The sequence below is a fragment of the Aulostomus chinensis genome, chromosome 14, assembly GCF_037954235.1.
Source record: "Aulostomus chinensis isolate RoL2024-O1b breed Wild chromosome 14, RoL_Achi_v1.0, whole genome shotgun sequence".
In the NCBI taxonomy this organism is placed as follows: Eukaryota; Metazoa; Chordata; class Actinopteri; order Syngnathiformes; family Aulostomidae; genus Aulostomus; species Aulostomus chinensis.
In genome coordinates, this window is record NC_141333.1 from 11710885 (window position 1) to 11737484 (window position 26600).

General features: G+C 40.9%; 1 protein-coding gene across 1 annotated transcript; it reads right to left on the bottom strand.

Annotated features, from left to right (window-relative positions):
* Nucleotides 1-5627: 5627 nt before the first annotated feature.
* Nucleotides 5628-26166, bottom strand: xxylt1 (xyloside xylosyltransferase 1). Its single transcript, XM_086225229.1, has 5 exons — nucleotides 25702-26166; nucleotides 24208-24842; nucleotides 20227-20374; nucleotides 13230-13362; nucleotides 5628-7125 (listed from the first exon to the last, which is right to left on the bottom strand). The coding sequence occupies exons 2-5, from the start codon at nucleotides 24736-24738 to the stop codon at nucleotides 6729-6731; spliced, it is 1209 nt and encodes a 402-aa protein (XP_086081355.1). The 5' UTR covers nucleotides 24739-24842; nucleotides 25702-26166; the 3' UTR covers nucleotides 5628-6728.
* Between the last annotated feature and the right edge of the window lie 434 nt (nucleotides 26167-26600).

Genomic DNA, 26600 nt, shown 5'->3' on the forward strand with positions numbered 1-26600 from the left:
ATATAAAGGCAAAGGCAAATGAATGCTGGTGCACTGAAGGCAAGTTTGTTCCAACTCATCTCTTTTTTTTCTTTTCTTTTTTTTTTACAAAATGTCGCCGTCTCTGATTTAATTCAGTTTCACTACTGAATACAACATCAGACCTTAGCATGGACATTTGTCCCTGTGGACAATGAAGCAGGGTGACACAGAGACCTGATTTCTGCAGTGACAGAGCCATATATTATGTGGGTCAGCCTCCCTGGCCAGTCATCACAGTTTGCCTCCTCCAAGACAGAACTGTGATCCCATATCTGGTGGATAAATGGCGGTAATTCGTCTGGGTGTTGCTCTTGAGACAGTCTGTTCATATATCTCGCTGTTTTTGCTCATTGTCGGACGGCGCGTTGTCCTGTGGTTTGTGACGCACCTCTAAATCCATCTTCTGTGCCCACCTGATATGACATAGTTTATCTTTTGTCATTCACATAGTTACATACATATGAGGAAGATGGGTTGGGTGTCTCTAGGGTTCCAGGTTCTTCAAGTACTCCTTTTGAAGCCATCAATAACACATTATTTCACACCTTCTTTGACACCTTCACCTGTAGAACATCTTCATATTAGATAATGTTCTTTCTACATGCGTTAGGTCACTTTCACACAGCAGCATACAATGCATTGATGCAAAGCAGTAAACAACCAATAAGAACAGTAAAAAGGAGAAAATAATGCACGCAAACAAGAAAATGGATTGGATGAGATGGTGGAGAGGAAACAGACAGGTCACTGCCGCATGAACATCATGTTTTCTTATTGAAACTACATTGAGATTCATTGGGGAAAACTAAGAAATAATAAAATAATATAAAGGGAGGGGGGGGAACGGCAAGGTGGTGGTGTGGTCAGCAAGACCTGCCTCACAGCAAGAAGGTTCCGGGTTCGAGCCCCGGCTCGGGCACGGGATCTTTCTGTGTGGAGTCTGCATGTTCTCCCTGTTCCTGTGTGGGTTCTCTCTGGTACTCCAGCTTCCTCCCACAGTCCAAAGACATCAAGAGGGGACGAGGCTGATTGATACTCTAAATTGACCGTAGGTGTGAATGTGAGTGTGAATGGTTGTCTGTCTCTATGTGATGGCCCACCAATGACTGAACCCCGCCTCTTGCCCGAAAGCTACTGGGATAGGCTCCAGCCCCCCCGCGACCCATAACAGGATAAGCAGAAGAAAACGAATGGATGGATGGATGGATGGATGGATGGAATATAAATGGGTCCGTAAAAACAAGTTCAAACTTCTTTTTTGCAAACAATGAGGTCGTCTAGTCAGACAAATGCAGGGTTACGTTATTTCTGCACTGGCTTCTCCATTATATTCATTTTTAGCGTAGGAGAGGAGAACAGGAACATTACATTTCTGACGCAAAAATCAGAATTCATAAGTTCATGTGTCAGGCTAACGTTCTGTCATCATGTGACACAGTCTGAAATGACCTGATTCTGACAGACTGTTAAGTCAGTGGCCCACTTTTGACAATGACCATTTTACCTGATGGTTCATCTGCTGATGACTCACAGAACCAGGCTCTGCTGTCACCGCTATTCTCCCTCTTAGTGAACTTACAGCTGTTTTGACACTCAGAGCCAAAGAACACAGATGGTGTGTGTGTGTGTGTGTGTGTGTGTGTGTGTGTGTGTGTGTGTGCGCACGCGCGCATGTTGATTTGAGGCTGTTAATGCATATATGCAAAACCTTGAATCTGAGTAGAGAAGGAGAGTGGTAAACAATCATGAACCCAGAGAGAATGAGAGACAAGAGCTCTATTAATTATGATAAGTATTGTACTTTACCTTTCATTTTCCCCCCTTTTTTTTCCACTGCGTTGTTCTTGTCAAATTTTTAGTTTGATGTAGAACAGGACTAACGCTGGTTTGCTTGAGGAGCAGCATTTACTGTTTGCCATTACTGATGCTCACCTTGAGATTGGCTGAAGGAACGACCTCAATTGCTAGAATAGATAGAAGAAAAGGCAGCACAATTTTCGTTTAAAAATAGAGTATAATGACATAAATGAAGCAATAAATGACGTTGGGAATCTGTTTTTTCTTTGGAAGATAACGTGACTTGCCATACCAACAAAACTAAACAACTTGCCTATAAATAAATATCTAGGTCATTAAAATAAAAAATACTCAAGACTGGATTTGAAAGTCAGACTGGTCCAGAAACTGTTAAAACCTGCCTCAGACTTTATGGCTAAATCTCTTTAAAATCTTTCAATTTTAAAGGGATTTTCAGCTATATTTCAGAAAATAGCTGCTGGCATCATTTATCCAATGGAAACTAATGTACTTACACACTGTCACACAGGAACAATTTGTGTCAGAGCCAGAAAAGGCAGAATATATAGATTTTACATGAAAAATTCCCATTTTTCCAATTTACACTTGCGTATGCTCACTGGTGCAGGAATGAATCCTGAAACCTGGAGAGAATAAGCGCTGTTGAACTTTCGGTTCCCTCGTTTCAAAGTCAGTTTTTTGAGTTGGGTTTCAGTTAAAAGCCTGAAATACGGTCTGTGGTCAACATTATAGCAGAAGATATTTTTCAAAGTTTTGTTCCCAGGCATAAAATACATTAATAAATACCCAGGCTGTGAATTTGAATGCTTTAATGTGTCTTAAAAATGGCATTATCTTCATTACAAACACATCAAGGAAAAAAATGTCAAAGCACAAAGCTTACTTACGGTGACTTTGAGTCCGTAGTAGTTAATTTATATAAGTGCTGATCATAAATGTATTTTATGAAATAATCCCAAATCCAGTGTAGAACTCTTATTGGCTTTTGGTTAAGGGAACCCATAGAGGTGCTATTTTCCAAGTTGGACTTCAAAAATACTCCTGTGGTTCCCGAATGGCTTTCAAAATTGCTGTGACATCACAACACCACACAGACAGTAAACAAAGAGTAAAATGAGTCCAGTAGCGTCAGTCTCTGCTCATCCGATCAGAATCCAACTGAAGATGTAAAAAATCTGAACATGAATTTTTATATATTTTGCAGTCATTTTTTTTCCCAGTTTAACAAAATGTAAAACTTAATGAAAAAAAAACCAATGACTGGTAGCAGTAAGCACCTCTCAGCAGGTCACCTGTGTTTGTATTTGCAGCACACGCAAAAATGCACTTCAATACGTATACAAGTGCTAGAACGGGATCATCGAGTGGTGTTTTTGTTGGTTTTGAAAACTGCAAAGGTTGAATTCATCGTCTAACACTAGCAGCCACAGCTACGATCAGACCTGCAGCGTTTGTCCCCATTGTAGGACCCACGAGCAGCCGAGAAGCTCAAACTGCTGCTGTGTCAACCAGCCAGCCGTCTCCACTCATCCTGGAGGAAAATGCGCTGCTTAAATGCAGGCGGGAGGATTTTATAAATCACAGCACACTAATATTCTAGATGGCCCAGGGTAATTATGTTCAGACGGACTTAATTTTTTTAACTAACTGGAACTGGAACTTTTATCAGACATGGAGGGTAGATGGAACTACAGGACTCTCTGAGAGCTCAGCCTTAGGCAATACATCACTAGTTGGCGCTAGAGAACACACACTTGCCATATATTGTGTTGCTGTACATAATGGCAACAACACAGGGAGATTTTGATATTTGGTGCATAAGGATTACTTCCTATTAACCACTAGGCTGCATAATGTGTCCCATCAAACGTGAAGTTTGAAAATATTTGACCAGTTCCTGTTTTACATCAAAATATAAAAATTCCCCACCTTGCTCGCCAAGGTAACCCAGTCTTCACCGTAACCCATCACCAGGTTGTAAAGGTATTTCAGACGTTCTGGTTGACCCACTTGGAGGAATGTATGAAAGCGTAAAAACCAAAACCAAAACCCAAAACGCCATTTCCTCTTATCAACAGGTGGTGCTATGACTCATCCACCCCTAACCTACTAGCTTCTTCCTCAACCAAGTTTGATGAAATCAGCATTATCACATAATCCCGCTGACAAAAAATCATCGCCTTGTCTTCGTGTGAATCGCGCAGTCTGTGTTTGCAGTAATTGAGGCGTTCTCGCTTGTCGTGATGTCCCAATGTGATCCTGGATTATTGTGCGACTGAACTTCAGGCCTCGTGTGTGTGTGTGTGTGTGTGTGTGTGTGTGTGTAGGATTCATGTATGAATAAAAACTGTACAAATCTGCAAATTCAGCTGCTGTTTAATTCACATTTGTCTCCAGTATCAAAAGGAAATTGATGGTAAAACACGTACAAATAGGAACCTTCCTCTTCCTCAGCAGTTCATATAACCTGTTACCCAAGAAAATATTATTCGTAAAAACGTGAACAACAAACAGAAATGAACACAAAATAAATCAGACAATCAATCAGGAGAGCAAGTTGATTTCACTGTGGACAAATAAAAATATGAATTCTTGAACAGATTTGATACAGCTAGGTGTCGGGTACTGTGAATGTCAGTGCGTCTAGAGGTCGGAGCTGACTGATGTGTTCTATCTACGGCGCGTTTGAGTGACATAAATAGGTTGCGTCTAGCTTGTAACAGGTTTGTAAATGAGAAATGTGAAGGCGCCTCATTCATTGACTCGTATCATCTCATCGCATCCTGGAGCGACAAAAAGCATCAGAGTGTTGTCTTCCTTGCGTGCATTAATATTTCCTGCAAAATAATAAGATTAGAAAAGGTGCCGATCATGTGAGTTCACTTGTTCAGTAGGACGCCAGTCGTGCGTGTCACAGGGAGGCTGTTGGCGAGAGGTCACTCCGTTGTCTCAGAGGTTGAGGAATGCTAAATATGCCATCATTGGATTAGAGCTTCTTTTTATTTGCAAATATCACAAGAACCTGGGAAAAAATACTGTTGAAGTGAAAGGGGGGTTACTAAGGTAACTACAGTGTTACTACTATTTAAAATATTTGCCCTCCGCCTATTTTTATAAAAAATATGTAATACACGGGTTTTCCAAAGTAGCACAAGACATTTAATGGTTGCATACATTCACAAGTCCAATGTGTGTGAAAAAAAAGCCCAAACAATAGAAAGACAAAAAACCTCGACGTTTTAAAGGGTGATACCAGCTGTGTATGTTTAGCCTCATTAGCTGAGAGCTATCAATCATTTATGTCATTCATTTATTCCGGCTAATGACCTTAAAACTAAACTTGAAGAAACTTTTAATGTGCTTCAGAGAGGCCGTGCTTCACATTCAACAATGTACTGCATTTAGTTTGTTTGGTATTTGCTGATAAAAGCTAGCGAGCAGGGAGACCGGCTGCAGATCATCGATTCTTGTTAATGGAAGAGACGCTCAGATTGAGTTAGTGCTCGTTCCAACGTCCACGTCCATACCTCCCGCATCATGTGATAATAGACGGAAATCAAATGTAAGTACCGCTTTTTCCAGCCTTCTTAATTTGTTACCATGTGTTTGTGAAGATATTATTTTTAGTTCTATAAATGTGGTTTTTGTTGCATTTTCCTGTCTTAATGATTTCACACAAGCGTCTTCCTTAGAGTTGCTCCTCTTTTTTGCAGACCCAAAGGAGAGTACAGACACTTAAAGGAAGACCCAAATACAAAATAAATAATATTATCTTAACGCCTTGGATGAATTAAAGTGTTTTTTTTTTGTTTTTTTTTAAGATGACAAAATTGATCATTACCGAGAGGCTTAGATCAAATGTACAAAAGATTAGAAAAATCGTTGAACTTAACACAATAAATCCAACGGTTGTGGAGTCAGTAAAGTGCCATTAGGAACCAAGAATTGAAGCTATTTTTCAATATTTACACAGATTTTTTTTCTTCTCACTACCAGCTATGGAAACTATGGAGTGATACTGTGAAACATTGATCAGTTTCTGGGGGACTTCAAGGGAAGCATATTGATTAGGAGTGATGTGTCGTCAGTAGCCTTTGTTTGACTCCGTCGATGGCGCAGGACACTCAACTGCTGCACTGCCACTGTGTTGTAAAATCACCTCAAACAATTTCCTGCCTGATGAATATTGAGTGTTGACATTTCTTTGAAAGCGAGTGCCAGCTCATTGAGCACAGCAAGAAAACTGAAAGTGGGTCAGTCTGAGTCTGTAGTCACGCGCCTGCCAGCTTGACCGCTTCTTCATATTTGGCCTCAGGTAAACTTCAAGTGGAAGTCACCAACAAAAGCTAGATGTACCATCTTTGCTGGCTATTGTCTCCTCCAGCCCCCTCCTCTGCCCTCCCAGGGAGTTCTTTGAGTGATTGTGGGGTGTTTGGCCTTCATACGACACAAAAAGATGTGTTTTCAAGGAAACGTGGCTCTTAAAAGATAGGGAGTGACGCTGCAGGCGATGAAAAGCTTGAGTTGTATGACAAGTTGTTGACACTATGGCCATCACATATAATAGTTGAATTGATCAGATATCTGAAAAATAGCTCACATCTTGTTGTGTTGAAGTGGTCTTTTGGATTCTCGGCAAAACAAATGCATTTATTCAACGGATATGGAACAGAACATTTTTAAAAAGAAGACGTTGATGTGGACGGTGTATTTGTTCGTTCCCAGATGAGCCTCACTTCTTCAAATGTCTTCAAGTATCAAATCTGTAAACGAGGGCACCTATGCAGCCCCGTGACCAGCAGGGGGCAGACACAGTCTAGCGGTCAGGAAAACGCTGCCTTTAACTATATTGTAGATGTGTTCTATTAAGTTCTGGTCCGCCTCGTTGGTCAGTCGTCTGGTATTTGGCTGTTGCAGTTGCCATGATAGATGTAGACGGGTCCATCACAGCGGTAATACAACTGGAAAACATCTCCGTACCCGTGGTCCCTCCACCAGGTGCACAGTTGCCGGTTCCAGCCACAGGCCAGAGAGTAAAAGAGTTCAGGGTGCTCCATGCCAATCATGGTGAAGAAGTCCTGGTCCCCGAGGTGGCCCCTGAAGCGGTACTGATCGGCAAGTTTGGCCACGTTGTTCGGCTGCAGAAGCTGGTTGTAAAGAGTCGAAGCCCTCATTGCACCCAAGTCCAGTAACATGACGCCACTGTTGAAACCTGGTAGGCCCTCAGGTGGAGGATCGCCTACTCTGGTCTGAGGGTTTTCCTTACGATACTGCCAGAATGTGTGTCTGTGTGTGAAGAAGAGGAGAGGCGTCAGCTTAGTCGACATGTCAGCTGCATGACAAAAGTGCTTTGTCGAGGTGAGGGCCATGGTCACACCAGCACTTCTACAATTCACTGCAGAGGAGAATAAAGTCAGTTTACTAGTTTGTGATTAACCTAGTTAACTGCCGATGTTGCTTGCCAACTTACCCCGCAAACACCAACACATATGCAAATAATTTTTCTGGGGCCATTACTTTTGTGACGGTGATCTAAAGCTGATTAACTGCCTTTAAGGTGTTTTTTGTTTGTTTGTGTCTGTTGTTTTGTGCTACAGTAAATCCACCTAAACCAAGGCAAGGCAGGCAGAACTTGGCACGAGCCAGGATCCGCGGGTTACCCGGGTTTTTGTTTGAGGATTGAGCTTAGCTTTATTTCTGATGAGCTTTTGCACATTTGGTAAAATGTAGCTTTCAGGTATTTTGTCGCTGCTGTACATTTAAAAAAGTGGGGAGCAACTCTGCTCTGGTCCACATTTGCTGAATAAACATCCCAGCGGCCAAAACAGGAAGAGAGCGGATCCCGAGCATGTGCCAGAGGCTGGTGCCAACTCAGCCGCCTGTCCTGCCAGCATACCAACTCTGAAGTTGGTAAATGATACAAAGCTTCACTCAAGAAGCCCTACAGTCCCTTTGATAGTTTTCTCCACTCCCAAAGATGACCTTATTAAGAAGAGCAAAAAGTTTTTATTAAATAAGTGTCCTCGGAAAATATCATCAGATGAGACGACAACAGATGGGAGGTGTCTAAAAAACTAAACGCGTCTTGGGACCAGATGTTAAAAGTGAGTTGAGCCCCAGGAGGTTGAGTTCGTGAGAAATATTTGAGTTTTGGCCAGCTGACTGGACCTGGGGCGGGCCTGCTACACTGAAAAATAGGATGTTGGATGAAGTTTAGATTCAAAGAACCATGTGTGTAACAATTCTGCTTACGGGTCCCGAAATTTGATTATCTCAGTCACACTCACGACTGAACAACAGCAAGCATTTTAAGGCTTTATCTGTCAGGACGTGCTACGTGACCCTACATTGTTTACTACACAGTCCATCCTGTGTCGTTGAATAGTTCATTTTGGTGATAAATTTGATTACTTGATGCTATGAAACAGTGGCGGGATATCAGAAAGTAGAATATCAAAAGACACAGAGGTATTTACAGACTTCTGTTGGGGTGATACACATCAAAAAAGCTAAGCAGACACCACACCAACTTTATCTAACCAGGCTAAGAATTCTAGTAATTCTGGCGAATCCCAGGTTGACGGGCTGAAACTCCTTGTCACCAATTCAGCAACGTAGGAAACAAACTATGGGGAGAACTGACTTGATGTTGGATCAGTTACCAGATATGAGTTGTTATAAAGCAGGCATGGTGGAACCGACCATCATCACCTTCATGTGTCAGAGGCCACACAGGAGGTAAACAAATGAAATCGCTAGCTCCGACAGTAAAAACAAGATGTTCCTCAGTAAAAGGATGGCATGTGACATGACTGGATCTCTCCTGCACAGAATATTTTGTCTTAATTTGTGCACAGTGGAAGAAGTAGTCACGTTGTCCAGATATATAGACTATGTCCTTCCCGAACACGAGGACGAATGAACAAACCCTTTATTGAACACAGAATTAAATTAGCATTCTCAGTATGAGGCTAACTATAGATTAGATGGAGCCATGCTCCAATTTTTGACATATGGCAATAAATGACACAAATTTGCTCTTTAACTGACGCGGAGATGTTGATGAAACGTATTAACAGCTTTGCGTTGCCTGCCTTCTCGCTGCATATTGGCACGTGTGGGAAAATGGTGGAGAAGAAATTATGCTCCTTATTGTACAACTCGCTCTCTGTGCAGCTTGATGAAATCCAGTGGGAGCAGTTTCTCAGAGTCATGCTTTGATATTATTACTGCCCTATATCCAGCAGCTGTAGCGCTTCTCTTTGCTGTGTCCACACGGTTTCAGTCAGTGTGTTGCTTTGGTAGCCGGGGACTTTGCAGCCCCTGCGGAAAACCACTTGTTATATTTAAAAACACACACACACACACACACACACACTTGGCGTACGTGCCCTGCTACACATTGAGAGTGAGCTCAGTCAGTTGCAGAACATCAACACAGACTTTTCCAGTCTGCTTTATGACATCAGTGTATTAAGTGAAATAAACTGCGGTCATAACAGCTATAAATCAGGACTAACGCCATACAGCTTGTGATGGCAGGCAATAAAAAAATGTTGACAAAAGATAATAGATAATATTTTATTTATTCCAATTTAAATAAACAGCTTGTGATGCTTTTACTCAACTCTCTTATTAACATTTTAAAGTATTTTATTCAGATGCGATGACACATGAAGGCTACTTTACTGTCGATTACAGCAAAGTTACAAAACAAAACCACCAGCTGGATTTTGAGTCAATTCCAGAAACATTTGACGCAGGATGAATGAGTTAGGTTAAAAATGTGGCAAAAAAGGCTACAATTTGCATGAAAGTTAAATATATAATGAATTAAACGAATACTAATCCGTTTATTTCTTTTCAAATGGATTCATTTGTATGTTAACTGACGCACTCGTGGGTTTAAACTGTACTTTTTGTGAGGACATCAGCGGCATCACACAGTCATGTAAACATCTCCAGGCAAGTTTCTTGCATAAGGAACATCAGGAACTCTTTACAGAGGAAATGCAGACTTGATGCACGAAGGCATGTGTTTACTATTACCAGCGTAACTGCGCTATCCCCTACATACCAAACACCTGTTTTCATTTTCATCCAAAATTCAAGGAAGGTGAAACAGGAGGATGCTGATATTACATCATAAATTCTGGAAACACGGTGATGCTCCCGTGCCTGCATCAATTCTCATTTTTCAAATTACGCAAGTTGCTTTTCCTTTATTATCTCAAGTGTAAGATTTGAGCTGCCAGGACAGAATGAAGCTTTATCATCTGTCAATTACTTAAAAGCTGTTAGCTCCTCCATGTGCCTCCTCTACTGCTCTATTTCCTCCGCCAACATTTCAAGTGTCTGTTGCTCTGCTGGAAGAATGAGAAGCATTAATAGGTGATGGGGACATTCAGTGCTGCTATCTCACCTAAAAATGTCCTCCACTTTGCTCAGGACAAGGAACATGATGCTCTTTGAAAACCGCATTACACACTCTCGCTAACAGAAAAAAAACTCTAATTCTGGGGTGCACGGGGGAATTATCCACTTCTTTTTTTTTATCATGCTGCAGTTTGGCACACCTGAAGAAGGGCTTTTATTGAGGTTTAAAAAAGAAGTTCACAGTGAGACGAGAAACACAAACATGCGAGCATAATTGCAAACAAACGAGGAAGATGCGGGACGCACCGTAGGACAGAGACGACCGATTCGTAAATCAGGACAGAGCTTCTGGCCAAAGCCTCTCATTATGTGTGGTCGTGGTTGTTGATGACACTTATGTAAGTGGACATTGTCTCTTGGGTTTTAAAACACTTCAAATGTAGCCAACGGGGAAAAGACGTGGCATTTTTCCCATAATGAACTTTTCAGTGACAGGATGTGCTTTGAATGCGGCTGGTGGGAGGACACCTTCTCCTGCATAAAGCGCTTTCCATTAGCATCCAATCAGTGTGGGAGCTGAGAGCCCTCTAAACTGAAAACAGGAAAACACTCCAGTGAAGAGGATGCACACAATCGGCTGTCCAATGCTAAGATTTAATTAAAAAAATAAAATAAAATAAAATATATATATCTCAATCCCACACCCTTTTAGATGGGCTTGCTAGCAGCTTATGTGACGATGCGTTAGCTTAATCATCACAAAAATTTTAAAATGCTTCAATCAAGTCCAAATAAAAATGAGCCCAGCGTCTTCCGCACGGAACAACGGTACTCTGTCTTGGTATCCACGTATCATACTGTGACTGGGGACGTTGGTTCGTGCATTCCTAATCCTCTGAAATTACATCAGTTCTTTTCACTTGACCTATTATGGCCTCGTTGGAAACCAGTACTGACTGGGAAAAAAAGTAATATCCTTCAGAGTCTCTGTGACGTAAACCACCAACCCATGTCACCATTTCAATTTCCTTTAAAAAGAGGAGGGGGGGGGGGGTGTTTGAAAAAAAAAAAAAACTGGTCCGGGAATGTAGCTCTAAACTCAAAACAAATACTGATAATAAGCTGGTAGGAAAACAGTTCATACAATTAAGAGATAAGACACTCAATCATAAAAGCTTTCTCTGCCTTGAATATGAAGTAAAGCTGTGCATTTAAAAGTGTCTGATCATACAGGAACAACGTTAGCGGGGGCTTCCCAGAGTCCTGGGCAACAGGGCCACAGCGTCAGAGTAGATACAGATCTGTTTGGAGACACTGGTGCCAGCACAGTCCTGCCAGGAAAGCAATGGCTCCAATTCTGAATCTACTTACGCAGCAACCTGACATCACCAGTTACAGTTGTGCGGACTGAGCTTTACTGTCTCACGCACACACACGCGCCTGCAACATTTCCACTGATAACAAAATCCTGTAACGATCACGACACTGTTTGATATGTATGGTGTCTGTTTTCATGTCAGTATGCATTAATAACAGTGGTTGTCTTAATGCCTTGTAAGTAAAATACCACTTTTGTTTAATTCACACAGTATTTCAAACCCAGGGGGAGACCACCTGGTTGTATGTTTATTTCCAGTAAGCAGCTGGAACATGAGACCTCCAACCTGACCTTACTACACCTCTCTCTCTCTCTCTCTCAAACGCGCACACACACACACACACACACACACACACACACACACACACACACACACACACACACACACACACACACACACAGAGTGGCATCCTGTTTTGATGCTGTCTGGCTGGAAAACAGTGAAGTAGTCTAAACGGTCCAGGCATGTTTGTTTTAGTATCTTGGTGAAGGATGTAAAAAATCTTTGAGGAACAAAGAGGTTAAAAACTGTAACACACACACACACACACACACACACACACACACACACACACACACAGCTGCAGCTGGTGCAAAAATTACCTGATTCAGACAACACGGATGTGATGGAGAAAAACAAGCTGATGGATGATGGGAACTATGGTGGATGATATGGAGTGTTGATATGTTGAGACTCAAAACTTCACGCTCATCAGCTTTCTTCTTGCTAACAAAGGCACATATTTATCTCAAATGTACAAACGCTTCCCATTGAACAAAAAGCAAGACAAAAACTCAGACCTGACACCACTCCTCCAACGACCATAATTCACTCCCGTTGAATTTCTGCTTGTTGTTTGGAGTTTCTTTTTTTGGTTTACAAGTATGCACACAGGTTTCTGACCCTCTACATAAATGACGAGGGTTACACTGGTCACGTCGTATTATGACTTTTTTGTTTGTTGAAGAAGACAGAATGCAAACACTCTAGTGGTTCTTGTGAATCTGAGTCTGTGTGCGAGACTTCTGAAGTTCTTTCTCACTTAGAAAGTGTGACCAAAAAAAGAAGAAGAAGAAGAAAAAATTGTCTGGACATGCAAGTGAGGCACATAACAACATTGACTCCATCTGGGATTGAGAAAACTAAGTGAAATCTGTTCAGTTTTTCTTTGTTTTTTTTTAACCCAGACAGAATAGTTATTAACCCATAAAACATAAAGTTTCCGATGCTCTGCGCTATGAACAAATTTTGGTTATTTCTCAGGAAGTACTGATGTTTAGAGGGACTGCACTGGGATGTGTACAGAGGAGATTTTTACCATTCCAACTACTTCTAGAAGAATTGTTAAGACTGACAACCGCCGCAGTCCATCTCTGATTTCTTTCCAAAGCGAACCAGTGGCTTGTTTATTTACTCCATAGTCCAAAAGTTCTGTTGTCCAGCAACTTTTTAAATACTGGTAGCGCATGGCGGCCACTGATATAACAAGAATACATCTTGAACTCACAGTAGATGGTCTGGTGCTCTGTGTTATCAGCTGACACTCAAACGCTGTTCCCTGAGAATCTGAGTATTTTGGATGTTCTTGTCAAATTGGCGTCTGTAAAAGCTGATGTGTTCTGTCACACGACGTACCTGTAGACAGGCTGCATCTCTCTGGTGATGCCGATTACTGCCCCTGGAGTGAAGCGGTCAAATTCCTGGAAGAGGTCCCTGATGTTGGTCCTGTACTTCAGATCCAGGTCAAGCTGAACTATACGGGTCAGGCCTGAAAGACGAACACCCCAGAATCACCATATGTGCAATAGCTTTGACAAGGCATCATCATGTGACTCCTAGCACCCACTGTATTGTGATGTTTGCAAAAGTGGGTCATTATTGTGACATTAATGTGTGTAAATTTACTAAAACAATAGCTTAAATCCCTCACAGTGGTTAAGCCAAGGCAAATAATGGTCATTTGTCTTCAGAATTTACAGAAATACTGAAATGAAGCTTTTTTTTAACTTAGCAACTGTGCAAATCAGCTGATTGCACACTATGACTTCATCCAACGCCTGCCTAATCACCTCCAAGAGCCTCCGTCGAAAATAGAACAAGAGTTCTGTTAAACATGGAATACAAAAACCTCAAAGTGCCCAATTTGACAGCTGTAGTGTAAATACTATGAAAGATTAGCTCTGTATCTTGTTTGTGAATAAAACTGTATCCAGGATATTCTGGTTTTCATCTGTTTATTGTTTCAACTTCCTATGTTTTGCTTGTTGGCATGGTAATGAAAGGATGGGAAGTACTCCGGAATAGTGCCATGGACACACCATTATTGTACTGATGAAAACAATTTGACACATCAGCTGGAGAGGTAACGGATGGCCTCTAATTTGGAATTAGTAAATGTGACCAGATGGTGCTACGTTACCCCACCGAAGGGTTGTCTGGCACCTTCAGAGCTCAGCTGAAGACCATATTACACCTAACATTACTCACAAATAGGTGTCTTTCGCTCCTGGATATTTTGTTTCACTGTTGTATGACTACTGTATAACCCCAGAATTCAGGAAGAGCCACCTGCGTATATTTAGATTGACGCTGATGACACTGAACCAATAGTGCTTGTGCTTATCTGTGCTTGTCCACAGCACAGTTGGGTTTTTTATTTTGATTTTTTTCTCCAATCAAAGCGTAAATTGACATTTTTGGACAGTTTTGCTGTTGTTTGTGGGTAGTGGCTATGAATGGATATTAGCTTCAAGCCTAATATATAAGTGGCTGGCTCCTTCTGCAATACAGCTCCTGGAATGAAAGATCCACCAGAAAACACCGTCAACCCTCAAAAACGGCCTATCAATTTTATTGCAAAGTCAAAAAGCCTTAAGAATTCTGGCCACACAAAACCAGCTACAAGAAAAATAACATAAAATATTGTTGCTGTTTATGGTGCGTTCTCAGGGATACAAATAAATTATCATTAGAGGGAAAATAAAGTTGCAACACTTGAAATACAAACTTGACGGTGAAGAGTTGTGTTCACACTGAAACACAGGAGTCCCCTCAGTCTAACAAACATGTTGAACACATATCTTCCACTACAAAGAAAGTAATTATTTTCTCTTAATTATAGGCTGCCTGCATCACGCCACCTTTGTATTGCCTTTTCAGTTAAGCTGAGAAGCACACAACTGTCTAGTTGGCACAAGACACAAGCAGTTTCGGTATAAATACGTCGTGAACCGATCTGTAGTCATGCTGACATAAAACCAGCTCCACTTTCTGCAGCTGTTTCATTGTTTATATCTGTGCATCATGAAAAATACAGCTTTTGGTTTTTTTTTTTAAAGATCATCAGTACTATTCTCTATGTCCCTCTATGACTGACAGTAAATAAAACACATGTGACTGGTTATGGCTCTTCACTTTCCAATGCCAGTTTATAAGGAAATGAAAATAAATACCTTATTATTGATGGTCACAATCACAGGGGAACTAAGTATAGAAAGATGGGATGGGGCTGGCAGGAGCAGGGCCTCGGTGTGACCGTCACTGTTCCAGCCGTCACACGCTGGTACAGGTCGGCAGGTAAAACACGGGACTGATTACAAAAATCATGTCAAGCTCTCAGCAGATCACAGCAAATGTTCGATCTGAAACGCTCTCTCCCTGACGCAGCCAAATTGAATTATTGATTTTCACAGAATCTGATCACTTCCATGCCTTGATGTATTTTGTGCACATTTCCTTGTTTCCCTGAACTGCATCCAACCCTGGGGTTAGATGCAGTGCACCCTGCTGCACCCAGTGACACACACACACACACACACACACACACACAAAATCTCGCTCGCCTGCCCACACACATGCTTACGCAGCAGTACATGGGTGGTGCCTTCATCGTAGACTTTTTTTTTTTTTTCTCCACAAGCAGACCTGTTGCGGCACCTGCACTTGCTGCATACTGTTATCAAGTATCACCAGTACGTCCAGTCCCTCTGGTACTTTCCATGCCATAGAAAAAACAAGTACTGTCATGTCTGGAAGAATTTTAACACTGACATTGGTACTGCATCATCTGTTCCTGTTACATCCCTGTTTCATTCCTCTATAATCTGATGCTTGCATTCAATCTACCCGCTGAAAACCAAACAAATGAATCTTGTACTACAAGGCCTTGGCAAACAACACCACTTATTGTCTTGCTCCTTGTACGTTCATCTTAGAACTGACTCTCAGGATTCCTGGTAAGGTGATGATGTTGTAAACATAGGCTGAATAGACAGATGTCTGACAAAAAAGTGTGCATTTGGGAATAAATCAATCTCAAATCCAACTGCACTATAAAAATACAGTATTACTACGGCAGGATAATACGGCTGAACCAAAAGCTTGTGCAGCTAGACTTTTACCATATTCCGGTTTCTGTTGAAACAAGCGATCGAAAAAGAACACTCGACAAAGAGCAACAACCTGTTTTCTATGCTCTCCAAACAAGGAAGCTGCCCATCACAATGCCTTCATGTACTGTGGCAACAGAGAGCGGCTCTGAAGAGTAATCTCTGAGAGGTCAGCACTGTTTGTGTGCACCAGCGGGGCTTAACTAGTGGCAGTACATCAGGAAGAGGGTCTTAAATTGTTACAACATGGTGATGAGGTGGGTTTGATGTTGGATCAATGACCTGACACAAAGTCCTGTCAGGGTGAAAGTAGGGCTGAGGGGTACGGGTGGGTTTTTCCACTGCGTATAATAGATTATGACTTAAATATGGTAAAATAGGCTGTGAATAAGACAGATTTGGTTGAAAAGCATGAGGTTTAGATTTGACAAATCCACCATCTTAAAACAATCTTCAACAGGTAGCACGTGGTTCATGGATGCAAAAACAATGAAATGTATAAAAACTCATTTGTACCATCTGATTTTCTTGGCATAAAAACATTCAATCAATATTGTGGGTTGTTTTACACCTTATACCAGAGCCAAAGAACATGCAAAAAATAAAAAAAGAGGGATAAAAGATGCACGGTTGTGACCTTTTAGCACCCAACGATGTTCGTAATAACTACTTAGTTTCATTTCAAGGATAATTGCAATCCCTTGTTCACTTTAAGGGTAAACTAATGGTGACTGATGCCATTAATCACCCCAGCCTTACCGTATTACACAGTTAATAGAAAAAAAAACACGTCTGCATCACGGTATACTGCAATATATACTAGAATACTGAGGCAATCATGAAACTGGCAGCTTCTTTCATTATTTACAGCTGCTGTTGAACCAAGTGAGCTGAATGAAAATTAACGAGGATAAAATAAATGTTCGCCTTTTAGTTTGTGACACTGCACTGCTTACAGGTGAGCTGCACGTTAGTCAGAGGGATAATGTCGTTATGGTGAATTCGAGTTGGCCCGAGGCTCAGGTCAAATTTGATAGTCCTAATTAACTACACCTCAACTCTGTGACAACAACACAATGGAGACCTTGTTATCTAACAAAGCATTTTTTTTCAAAGTGGGTCAATCACATTACAGCTTAATATCAGTCTTGATGTGAGCACTTAGAGCCAATTTATTGGGGGTCATTGTCGTCTGTTCTAACATTCACTGGAAAAACGCTCAGTTCTTCTGATCACATGATAAAAATTTCAACCTTTTTTATTTTTTCTGCGAATTTAGAAGTAGACACATGTCCTGCTGCAAGAACATTCACTATATATACAAAGAAATGCATTCGGTATCACGGAACATGCTTGCAGTAATCGGGGGGCGGGGTCAGTTCTATTCAGCTCTTGTGTTATTGGCTCTGGAGAGGTATGGCAGGGGCACGGCTTTCACAGGATCAGCAGAAAACCGCGGTCATTCCTGGAAAACTGTGAAATGAATTCTTGAATGCCAGTTACAAACAAATATAACCTTAAAACTGTTGCAAGACTTCAGAATCCCTGAAAACAAAAGGCCCTCACATTACACTGTTGCTGGTTGGTTGTGGGTAAAATTACTGGTGGTTATTTATGCTGCTGAAAGCAGAATCCCACTACCACCTCATCTCCTCATTTCCAGTTAACATCTTCACTTATACGGAATAATTCCGACATTAGCAGAGGCAAAATATACATCTAAGTTAGAATTTCTATCAAATGAAGAAGTTTTTTTACAGCTATAGAATGTGATGTGTTATAAGGACGTCTCTGTAACGTCACAATATGATATTTGATGCAGAATGAGGCTTGAACACACACTGCAGTGCCTTGCTTGTCATCTGCCACGAGGTTATCAATGTCCCGCTGCTTGCAGTGACACGGCCGACTGGGGAGAATGCCGACAAATTAAACACGCTTCATGACTGAGATGGTTCGTCAGCGTCCAGCAATGTGTGAAATCCACAGTGTGACAGTAAAGTAATTGTTGTGTTCTGCTTTACACCTGATCCAAAACATCATGATTTGTGTACAGAGACGTGAGCCAAGGTTTTTTTTTTTTTTAGTTTTTTTTTTAGACCGATTGGATTCGTCGCGGTATCTGAGGGATGGTTCCCAAATGGGACACTGACATGAGATGGAAAATTAAGACTGTCTGTATGGCAGGAACTCAAGTCCCAACTTGTTGATACCTCTGGAGGATGCGTAATCACCGAACACCGGCCCATTAAAAACAAACGAAAAACAGCGTGTTTCCTAGGAACTGCATCATGAATAGTGACAGATCTCCATTGGCCAACTTCATTTCCCATCTGCGAAGGACGGACAATGTGACCAACACTGCTATCAAAACGAGCTCACGTGACATTTTCTCTTTAAATTTAAATGACTTTCCGCATCTCTACAGAACTACACTCCTTAGTGAGAATTAGGGGCTATTGTCGAAAATATTGTCCCTAGTATTGCAATTTAGATGATCTGAAGTTCATTTTTTAACTCATGATTTTCATTTCCTTTGAAAAACCCATTTCACTGATGACAGAGTGGTTCTGTTAGAAATTCCATAAAATGATTTTTTTTCCCGATCTGTAGAAAATGATGTGTCATAAGGATGTGTCTGTATCATCACAATATGACATTTGAAAGTGGTATTTTGATGCAGAATGAGGCTTGAACACATGCTGCACCCTCCAGCGATATGAAAGTTGCAGCGAGCTAAAATCTGGATAAATGTGCAGCCCTCGTGCTAGTGTGTGTGTGTGTGTGTAATACTATAACAAGCCTAATAATGGAAACTCATGATAAGAGTATCGTAGTTGATCTTCCAAAACAAAGATTCAAAATGACCAAGCAGCAGAACCTCCGATCTTTTTTGCACCCTTACAACATTCAACACAACTAGCTAGATTTAATCATCATCAAATTCGTTATTTCTCTTACAAAAACATGAATTAGGTACATTAACATATTGCTTTTCATCCTGCAAACTGAATATGTCGCCTCTCTTTCACTTGCTTCCTCGGGAAGTTCTGTAAGTGATACTACATAAATAACTATCCACAAACCCTTCAAGATTTAGACTGCCGAGTCTTGAATTGGACAAATTGTATAAAAAAAATTTTAAATAAAAGGTTGAGGTTTTGATTCAAACTGTTCCATCAATTTCTTTGAAATTATTAATACAAACTAATATTATTAAATATTTTATATATCAAGCTGAATTCACTTCACTTAAATCAAAAAAGAACAAACCCGTATGATGATCCTTATATGGTACCAACTGTGGCACCAGGAAATGCAGTCACCCTGTGGGACAGAGTCCAGCTGCCGGACAGAAACAGCTTTCACGTGTGCACCTCTAGAGACTATCGATTCAAACCTCAAAGCTTAATGGTTCGGTTCATTTATAGAGCAATGCCTAATGCCTAATGCAACACATTCACTGAACTGAACCTCAACAGCCAATGACAGAGGAAAGAGAGGGAGGGAGAGAGTGCTGCCATCAGTCAGAAACAGCACAGGGGCACAAATAGGCAACAGCAACACAATACATCCTTCCTTTGCAGCTCCCCAGGGCCCCTGCAGCATGCCACGTGTCTTTTAGATACCTGCTCGCGCTGTCTCTTCCAGCTGTGCACCGGCAATGTAGGGATACACATGTGAGCATCCCAGTGCACTTAAGCCACAGCTATGCAAAGAAGAAAATATCCTTTGCATAGATTCCTTTTTTGTTTTTTTGGTTAACAGCTAACTGAATTTATTTCATGAAAAACAATTAGATTTGCCTTATTGAATTATGATGCCTAATTTGTGCTATTCCATTTCCACATATTCTGGAAAAGTCATGTTGCTGTTTATGTTGTTTAAGTTTTAAGGGAAAAAAAAAAATTCCGTTCCACAAAATTATTTTAGTGTGACTACAGAAATCCCAGAAATCAGTCTCCAATTTGTACCAGTTCCTGTTTAAGTTAACTTAATTATATATGGGCTGTGACTAATTTATAAAAGGGCATATTACCAGTTAAGTGTGTTGTAGATAATGCAGGTAGGTATCAATGCTAATAAGTAGCACGTGCCTCAATAAAACTATCAATAACACTCCTCAGAACCAAGTGTGAAAAACACCAGTCGATCAGAAATAGTATCGGTGTGGCTGCTGTCACCGACACCCGCACCTTGAGAACTCTGCAGATGTAATTACAGGAGAAACATGTTGTTCTTACTGTCAGGCATGATGTGGTGCATGGCTACAGACAGGAAGAAGATGGCGTCGCTGTAGTAAGCTCCTGAGCCGGCGCTGAAGTGCTTCTGCATGGCCTCCACGATGGGAAAGAGCTTGTGTGTGAGAGCCACGACATCATGGAACACAACCTGCGTGCAGAGGGAAAAACAAACATGCAATCAGATATTCTGAGACTGCTGTTACATGTCATCTCAGCTTTTGATGGTTCGTCCAGTGTGGTCCATTTCTTGTGGTGGGACTCGCAGTATCGTGGGATAGAATACGATCATGATACTATCCTCATAATAATGAGAGAATCAGCTCCAGGATATAAAATACTGATGTTTTATCACAAGAGGAAGTGTTCTTCCACTACATTGTTGAATTATTTTATGCCTTGATCTGGCTCACATACCAAGATAATTTGGGATTATCCAAAATATGCGGCTAACAAATGGATTAGGGGAAACAAACGGAGCAAATCCTATTCATCAGTATGTCACAGTGTGTAACGTTTGAATTTTTTTGGTCCTTATGACATAATTTTTCTGGTTGCCATTTGTGAAGTAAACCAAAAAAAAGGAGCTCTTGAAAAATTGTTATCAAACCACACAAACTCAGTTGGAACCCATTTGCTGCTGAAAATTCATGCTGCCATTTGAAGTGGACGCTCTCCTGCAGTCTCAGACGGAAAACTGACTGGAAGTACCCATTTCACTGTCCCCGGCTAGGACCAAACCACAAAGTTTGTGTTGGAAGACACTACCTTGAATCTTTTCAAAGTGCTGACTTGAAATATTTGTCGCGATGGTGAGACACAGTCTTGCTGGACGCCCACCTAAATTCCATTGAGCGTCCTCAGGTTTCATGTTGCACGTTTGAGCAGTTTCAAAACGTGTATATGTAGTGTATGTTTCTCCAAATTATCATCCTTACACCTTCACAGCAGATCTGTTTTTAAAGACTGTGTGTGATTGCAGAGCAGATGAACAATTCATGGAGAAAACTGTCGGCAAACTAGAAAGCACTTAGAGAGCTTATAACTTAACTTAGAGCCACTGGAACTTTTGCACTCAGGTCCTACTGGGAATACCATAAAAAGCGCTGAGTGGTCCCTTGCACCCCCATACATGCCGGAGTGTGTGTCTGATAATATCCGGATTTTGTATGAAGCAGCAGACAGATGCGAACAATACAGTCCAAATATCACTGGGCCCACTAGGTGGCAGAAGTGAGCACACACTTACTGTGTATTATGTTGCTGTATATCACATATATTCAACAGAGTTTGCATTTGATGTACATCAAATGATGTTTGGAACATCAGGCTTGCTTGCTTATAACCACTAGGTGGTGCTGTGACTATGACTTATGTTCATCTTAAGGCTGTCTTCAGGCTGCATTTAGAAAGTGTGACGTTTTGGGATAGATTTGACAAAGCGCAGTTACAATGATTTCAAATTCTATTTTGAAATATCACAACTACCAAACATTCCTGAAAACATGAGCTCCGCCTAGAATTTAAAATTCTGATGTGACGAACCCACTTGAGAATTCCTGTTCAGTCATTTGCACCAGATGACACAGACTTAATGACATGAGTTATGCGTGTGTTTGTTTGTGTATGAGTGTGTCGATGATGGTCAGCAATAATGAGCAAAGCCTCTGGGCAATAGGACCTCTGTAGGCTGTTTGTTGCAAATAATAACTGGTTCAGTGAATTTGTTGGGAAGTGATGGAGGTTTAGAGTCTTTCGTAACTGCTGTTTTAGCCTCAGCTCCTCTCAGATAAATAATTAACAGGAACGACACTCAGCGTGAGCAGACAAGGATGTCAACATGTTCAACTTCCGTCATCACAGTCCAACCCTGGGGAGTCCCCATCCCATCTGTAACTCTGGCCGCCCCTCTGTGGGCCCGTGCATGTCCATGACAGAGGAGACGGTGGCTGTAATTTTGCTGGCAGTGAAAACAATGCAATATTTCATGATTTGTTATGTCAAGCCATGCTTAAAAGCTGGAATGATACCCTGACAGTGATGGAGCCCTGAAGCAACAGCCTGCAGGTACGAACTGGGCAGTTGGACTCCATGGAGCAAAATTTATATCAAAGAATGAAAAAAAGTGACAGTTCACACACAGCTGTGACTTAGTGCATTAACCTGCTGGAAGCGGCCATTACAGGATGGCTACTCTGTGGCTATTAAGGGATGGACGTGATCAGACAACACTCAGGCAGGCTGTGGTGTTGAAATGATACTAGGCGGATCACAGTGTTCTAAGAAAAGACTCCTTAGTCTGATCCACCATCACCGGCAGCTTGAATTATTCATATGCCAGAAATCAAGGCATCATCAGACCAGGCAACACTTCTTCAACCTTCCATAGTGGACCTCAGTGGTATCAAGAGGTCAACTGAGGAAGTGTTGCTTTTCCATCAGCTCAAATCATTTGTTTCTTATCTGACCACTGCCATCATCAGTTTATGCAACATTCAAACCAGTCAACCCGGCATTAACAGACATGCTTGGTATCACCTTTCATGCTCATTATGATGCTTGATGCAAACATCCGCTGGACCGTATTTACATGCCTGAGTGGACTGACTTTCTGCCACATGACCTTTGTCAATCTGCCGGAATATATTTTGTGTTAATGGGCCACGTGTCCATCCCTACTCCAAACTGACTCCATTCGCTTTCTCTCCGCTGGGCTTCTCCATGATAGAAAAAAAATCCAACCTATTTATTATAGTCAATACTGAGATCATGAATATTTAACAAGATTACTCAGCAACTAACAATGAGAATTCAAATAAACATATATTCTGGAGAATTATTCATCTGGATCATTTTGCTTTTATTTGTTTAAAAAAAATGGATCTATCCATGCACCAAGTACTGCATGCAGCTTTTTGCAATGCACTTCCAGCTTTTAACGGATAAGAGGCAGTCTGGTTCAGTCTAGCTGCACAATAAGGCATCTGTGAACATGATCACCTCGTCAGTGTAAACATGAACAATAATGCATGGTGGGGGACTCATTATCAACTAACACCAGCACCATAAGCTCAGTGTGAAAAGCACTTTACATCCCACCAGTTTTACACATCATCACAGACTCAGACACGCTGAAAATTTCTGAAATACGTTTCATTTTTATTGAAGCAGGTCTATTACTTCACACTTCATGTGTGTAGCGCGTGTGTGTGTGTACTCAATGTCGAGTCCATGTAGAGGGAGCGAACTGAACAGACACCAGACCAACCAGCCTGCACAAAACTGCCAAGACGCCGAGCTGAGCAACTCGAACCCAATCCAAAGTACACATGGGATCATTCTGAGTTAATACAGAGCTGCAACGTTCAACCACAACGGCTTTGGGTGTTGAGACAAAATGGGGAGAATCAACTGAGGATGAATTGGGATAATACAAGAAATACAAAAAGGATAGAAAATGTTGCTTAAAGTGAAGACAAAAAGACAGAAGGGACATAATCCTTGTTTTTGGCAGGAGAACACAAAAGGGGAGGGATATCCCTGCAGAGAGGGGATGAGTTTGGTAGGACAACAGTGCCCCCATGTGTTGAATTAGTATATAACCATTAGCAGCCTACGTATTATGAGTGTACTTGAAGACAGAAGTTTATTTGTTTCACTTTTTTTTTCAAAAAGTGTTTTATCTGGAGCTGCATCTATCTGATCCCATAGAAGTACAACACTTAAACAACAAAAGATTATTGACTTTCTTTGACTGCGATGAGAATCTAACCCCGACAAGTTGAATAAAAAGGACCAAAAATTACAAAAGTTTCTCTGTTGGAAATGTTTGGAGATTTAAATGATTTTAATGCAAAGACATTAAATTTTGCTCCACAAAATTTTTCCATTATGAAGTCAAACCATTTGCTGATTTCCTATTCTTTTGTCAGAATACCATTAAAAAAACATCACTAACAGCTTTAGGAAACCCCCACCACCTACCTCATATTTGAACGTGGCGTCTAGGAGGAATTCCTGCAGCATCTTCTCTCCCAGTTCTCTGCTGGCCTGGTCGCTCACAAAATTAAGCACCAGCACCTCTCCATCCAGGAAGCGCCCGTGCTTCACCAGTGACAACATGGCTACCCTGAACTTGTCCTGCAGGCTCCGGCTTTTGTCCACTTTAGTAAACATCATGAGTACATGGTAGTGTTGGTCTACCGCCTCAGTGTCCCTTCTCTTGGATCTAAATCCTTCACTCTGCCCTCCTGGATCTTCCCCTTCTTCCTCCTCAGGTCCAGCCAGGTGAGAGAACCCTGTGTCGACAGTTAAGTCTGCATCATTTCTATTGGTGTTGTGATTCACTTGTGTCTGCTTGATTCTCTTTGTCGTGCTGGAGAAGTTCTGCTTCTCTGAGCCAAAGTAGTAAAAAGCTACGACAGCAAGTGCGGCAGCCAGAAGGAGTAAAAACTGGTAGGACCTGAACGTACTGATCCTACCCATGATTCTGCCTACCAATCTTAGGATGCCCATATCTGCATGTTCATGTCATGAGAATGGAGGCATAAAAGGCAAAAGAGTCACCATTTTATGTCGTTCCAGTTCAGGGTCAGTATTTGCTGGTTACCTACATAACCCTGCAAAGGAGAAATAATCACTTTAGTTGAAGGTCAAAAATTGTGAATAAATTTAAGAGGAACATAGTTGAAAGTGACAAGACTTATGTTTGTCTACAGCAACATGTGGTGGACCATAATAATATTTTTTTCCCAAGAGACAATGCATTAATATTCGGTATACTGTTTGTCAAGCTTGGTCAGTTACTCTTTGGCCTCCATGTTGTGTTAAAATACCTTGTTAGGATTGACAGTAAGTAGCCCAGTATGTTGTTGACTGCTTTAATTTTGAATAGCTTTTTAAGTGCTTGCTTAAAAGCTAACCATAAACAGAAAAATGCCTGTGAAACTACAATATTGCTGTTAATGCGTACAAAAATGTGATCCAATAAACAAATGACAGACGAGTTGCTTGGTTGTCAAGAAAAATGCACAGAAACTACTAATAATTCTAAAATGTGTATACCTCCACTCAAATTTAAACAAGCATAAACAATACAATAACAGCTTCCTCAAAAAAAATAGTTACAAAAAAAGCTTTTCAGAAATAATACTATGTACTAAAACTTGTGAAGCAGTATATAAAATAACAGTTGTATTTGTTTGTTTGTTTTGTAGAAATACAATTGCACAGACTGACATGGCAGTTAGATGAATCCTGCATCAGCACACCTGAGCTGCAAATAACATTACTAACAAATGATCGAGAAGTCCAACCCCAATTGAATCAATTTGCTCTACGAATGAAGAATCTATAATTAGATATAGAAAGATATAGACTAGTGTTAGTCAGTCAAAATCACAACCATAACTGGTATCGTGCAGAGTAATAGAATTTATCTTCCCAGAAAAAGAGGAAACTAACTTAGTATCCACTAACCTGTCTCGTGTCATGTCCCAGCTCTCAGTAGTTTCATTTTGACAGGTGGTTTGAGGATTTTGTATCGTTCAGTTTGAGAAGCCGTGCGTTTGGCCCTCTCTACAAACTCAATAACATCTATTAGCACGATAAGATTAGTAAACTAAAACACAATGAAAATACGCGCTGAAAAGGAATCCACTGGCACAACATCGACCTGTTGACAAGCTTGCTAGGAGGTATGCTAGTTAGCAACGATCCTCAGGTCGCTGGGTTCTACGTTTGCTTCTCACAAACACGTGGATGGGCACCATTTAAATGGTTTAAAGTTAACGATTTAAATATGCATGAATTCTTGATATGAAATCTAAGGGCAGTATTTTAGTGACTGTGCTACAACGAGAAGTATAAGTACTTATGGTTTGCAAGAGAACCCAAGGAGCTAGTAGCCGACTGGGATCAGAAGTGACACAACTTTGACCACACCCACTCTGCACCAGCCGTATTCCGGGTCATGTTGCATTTAAGGACTTACGTAAAACAGATAGTTTTTTTTTTTTTAATTCCATTTATTATTTACACATGCAGTCATTTCTTTCCGTTTTTCATGGATGGAACATTTCAATGTGGTGATACATTGTTCTCTACTTTGACCAAGATCATAATTATTTCAATAAAATATGAATAAGATATTGTGATTGGCGTATTCCCAAGATTTATTTTGCAACTATAACAAATAAATGTTTAAGATATGATACACCGTAAATACAAAATACCAATTTCTATTTATGAATAAAATGATCAACCTTTTGGTCAAATCTTTACATTATTGAACACGGGACTTTATTTTGTACTGCAGATTTGTTACAAAGAATTTCGTAATATATTGGTAAATCTTTTAAGTACGAGTTTCTTCACAG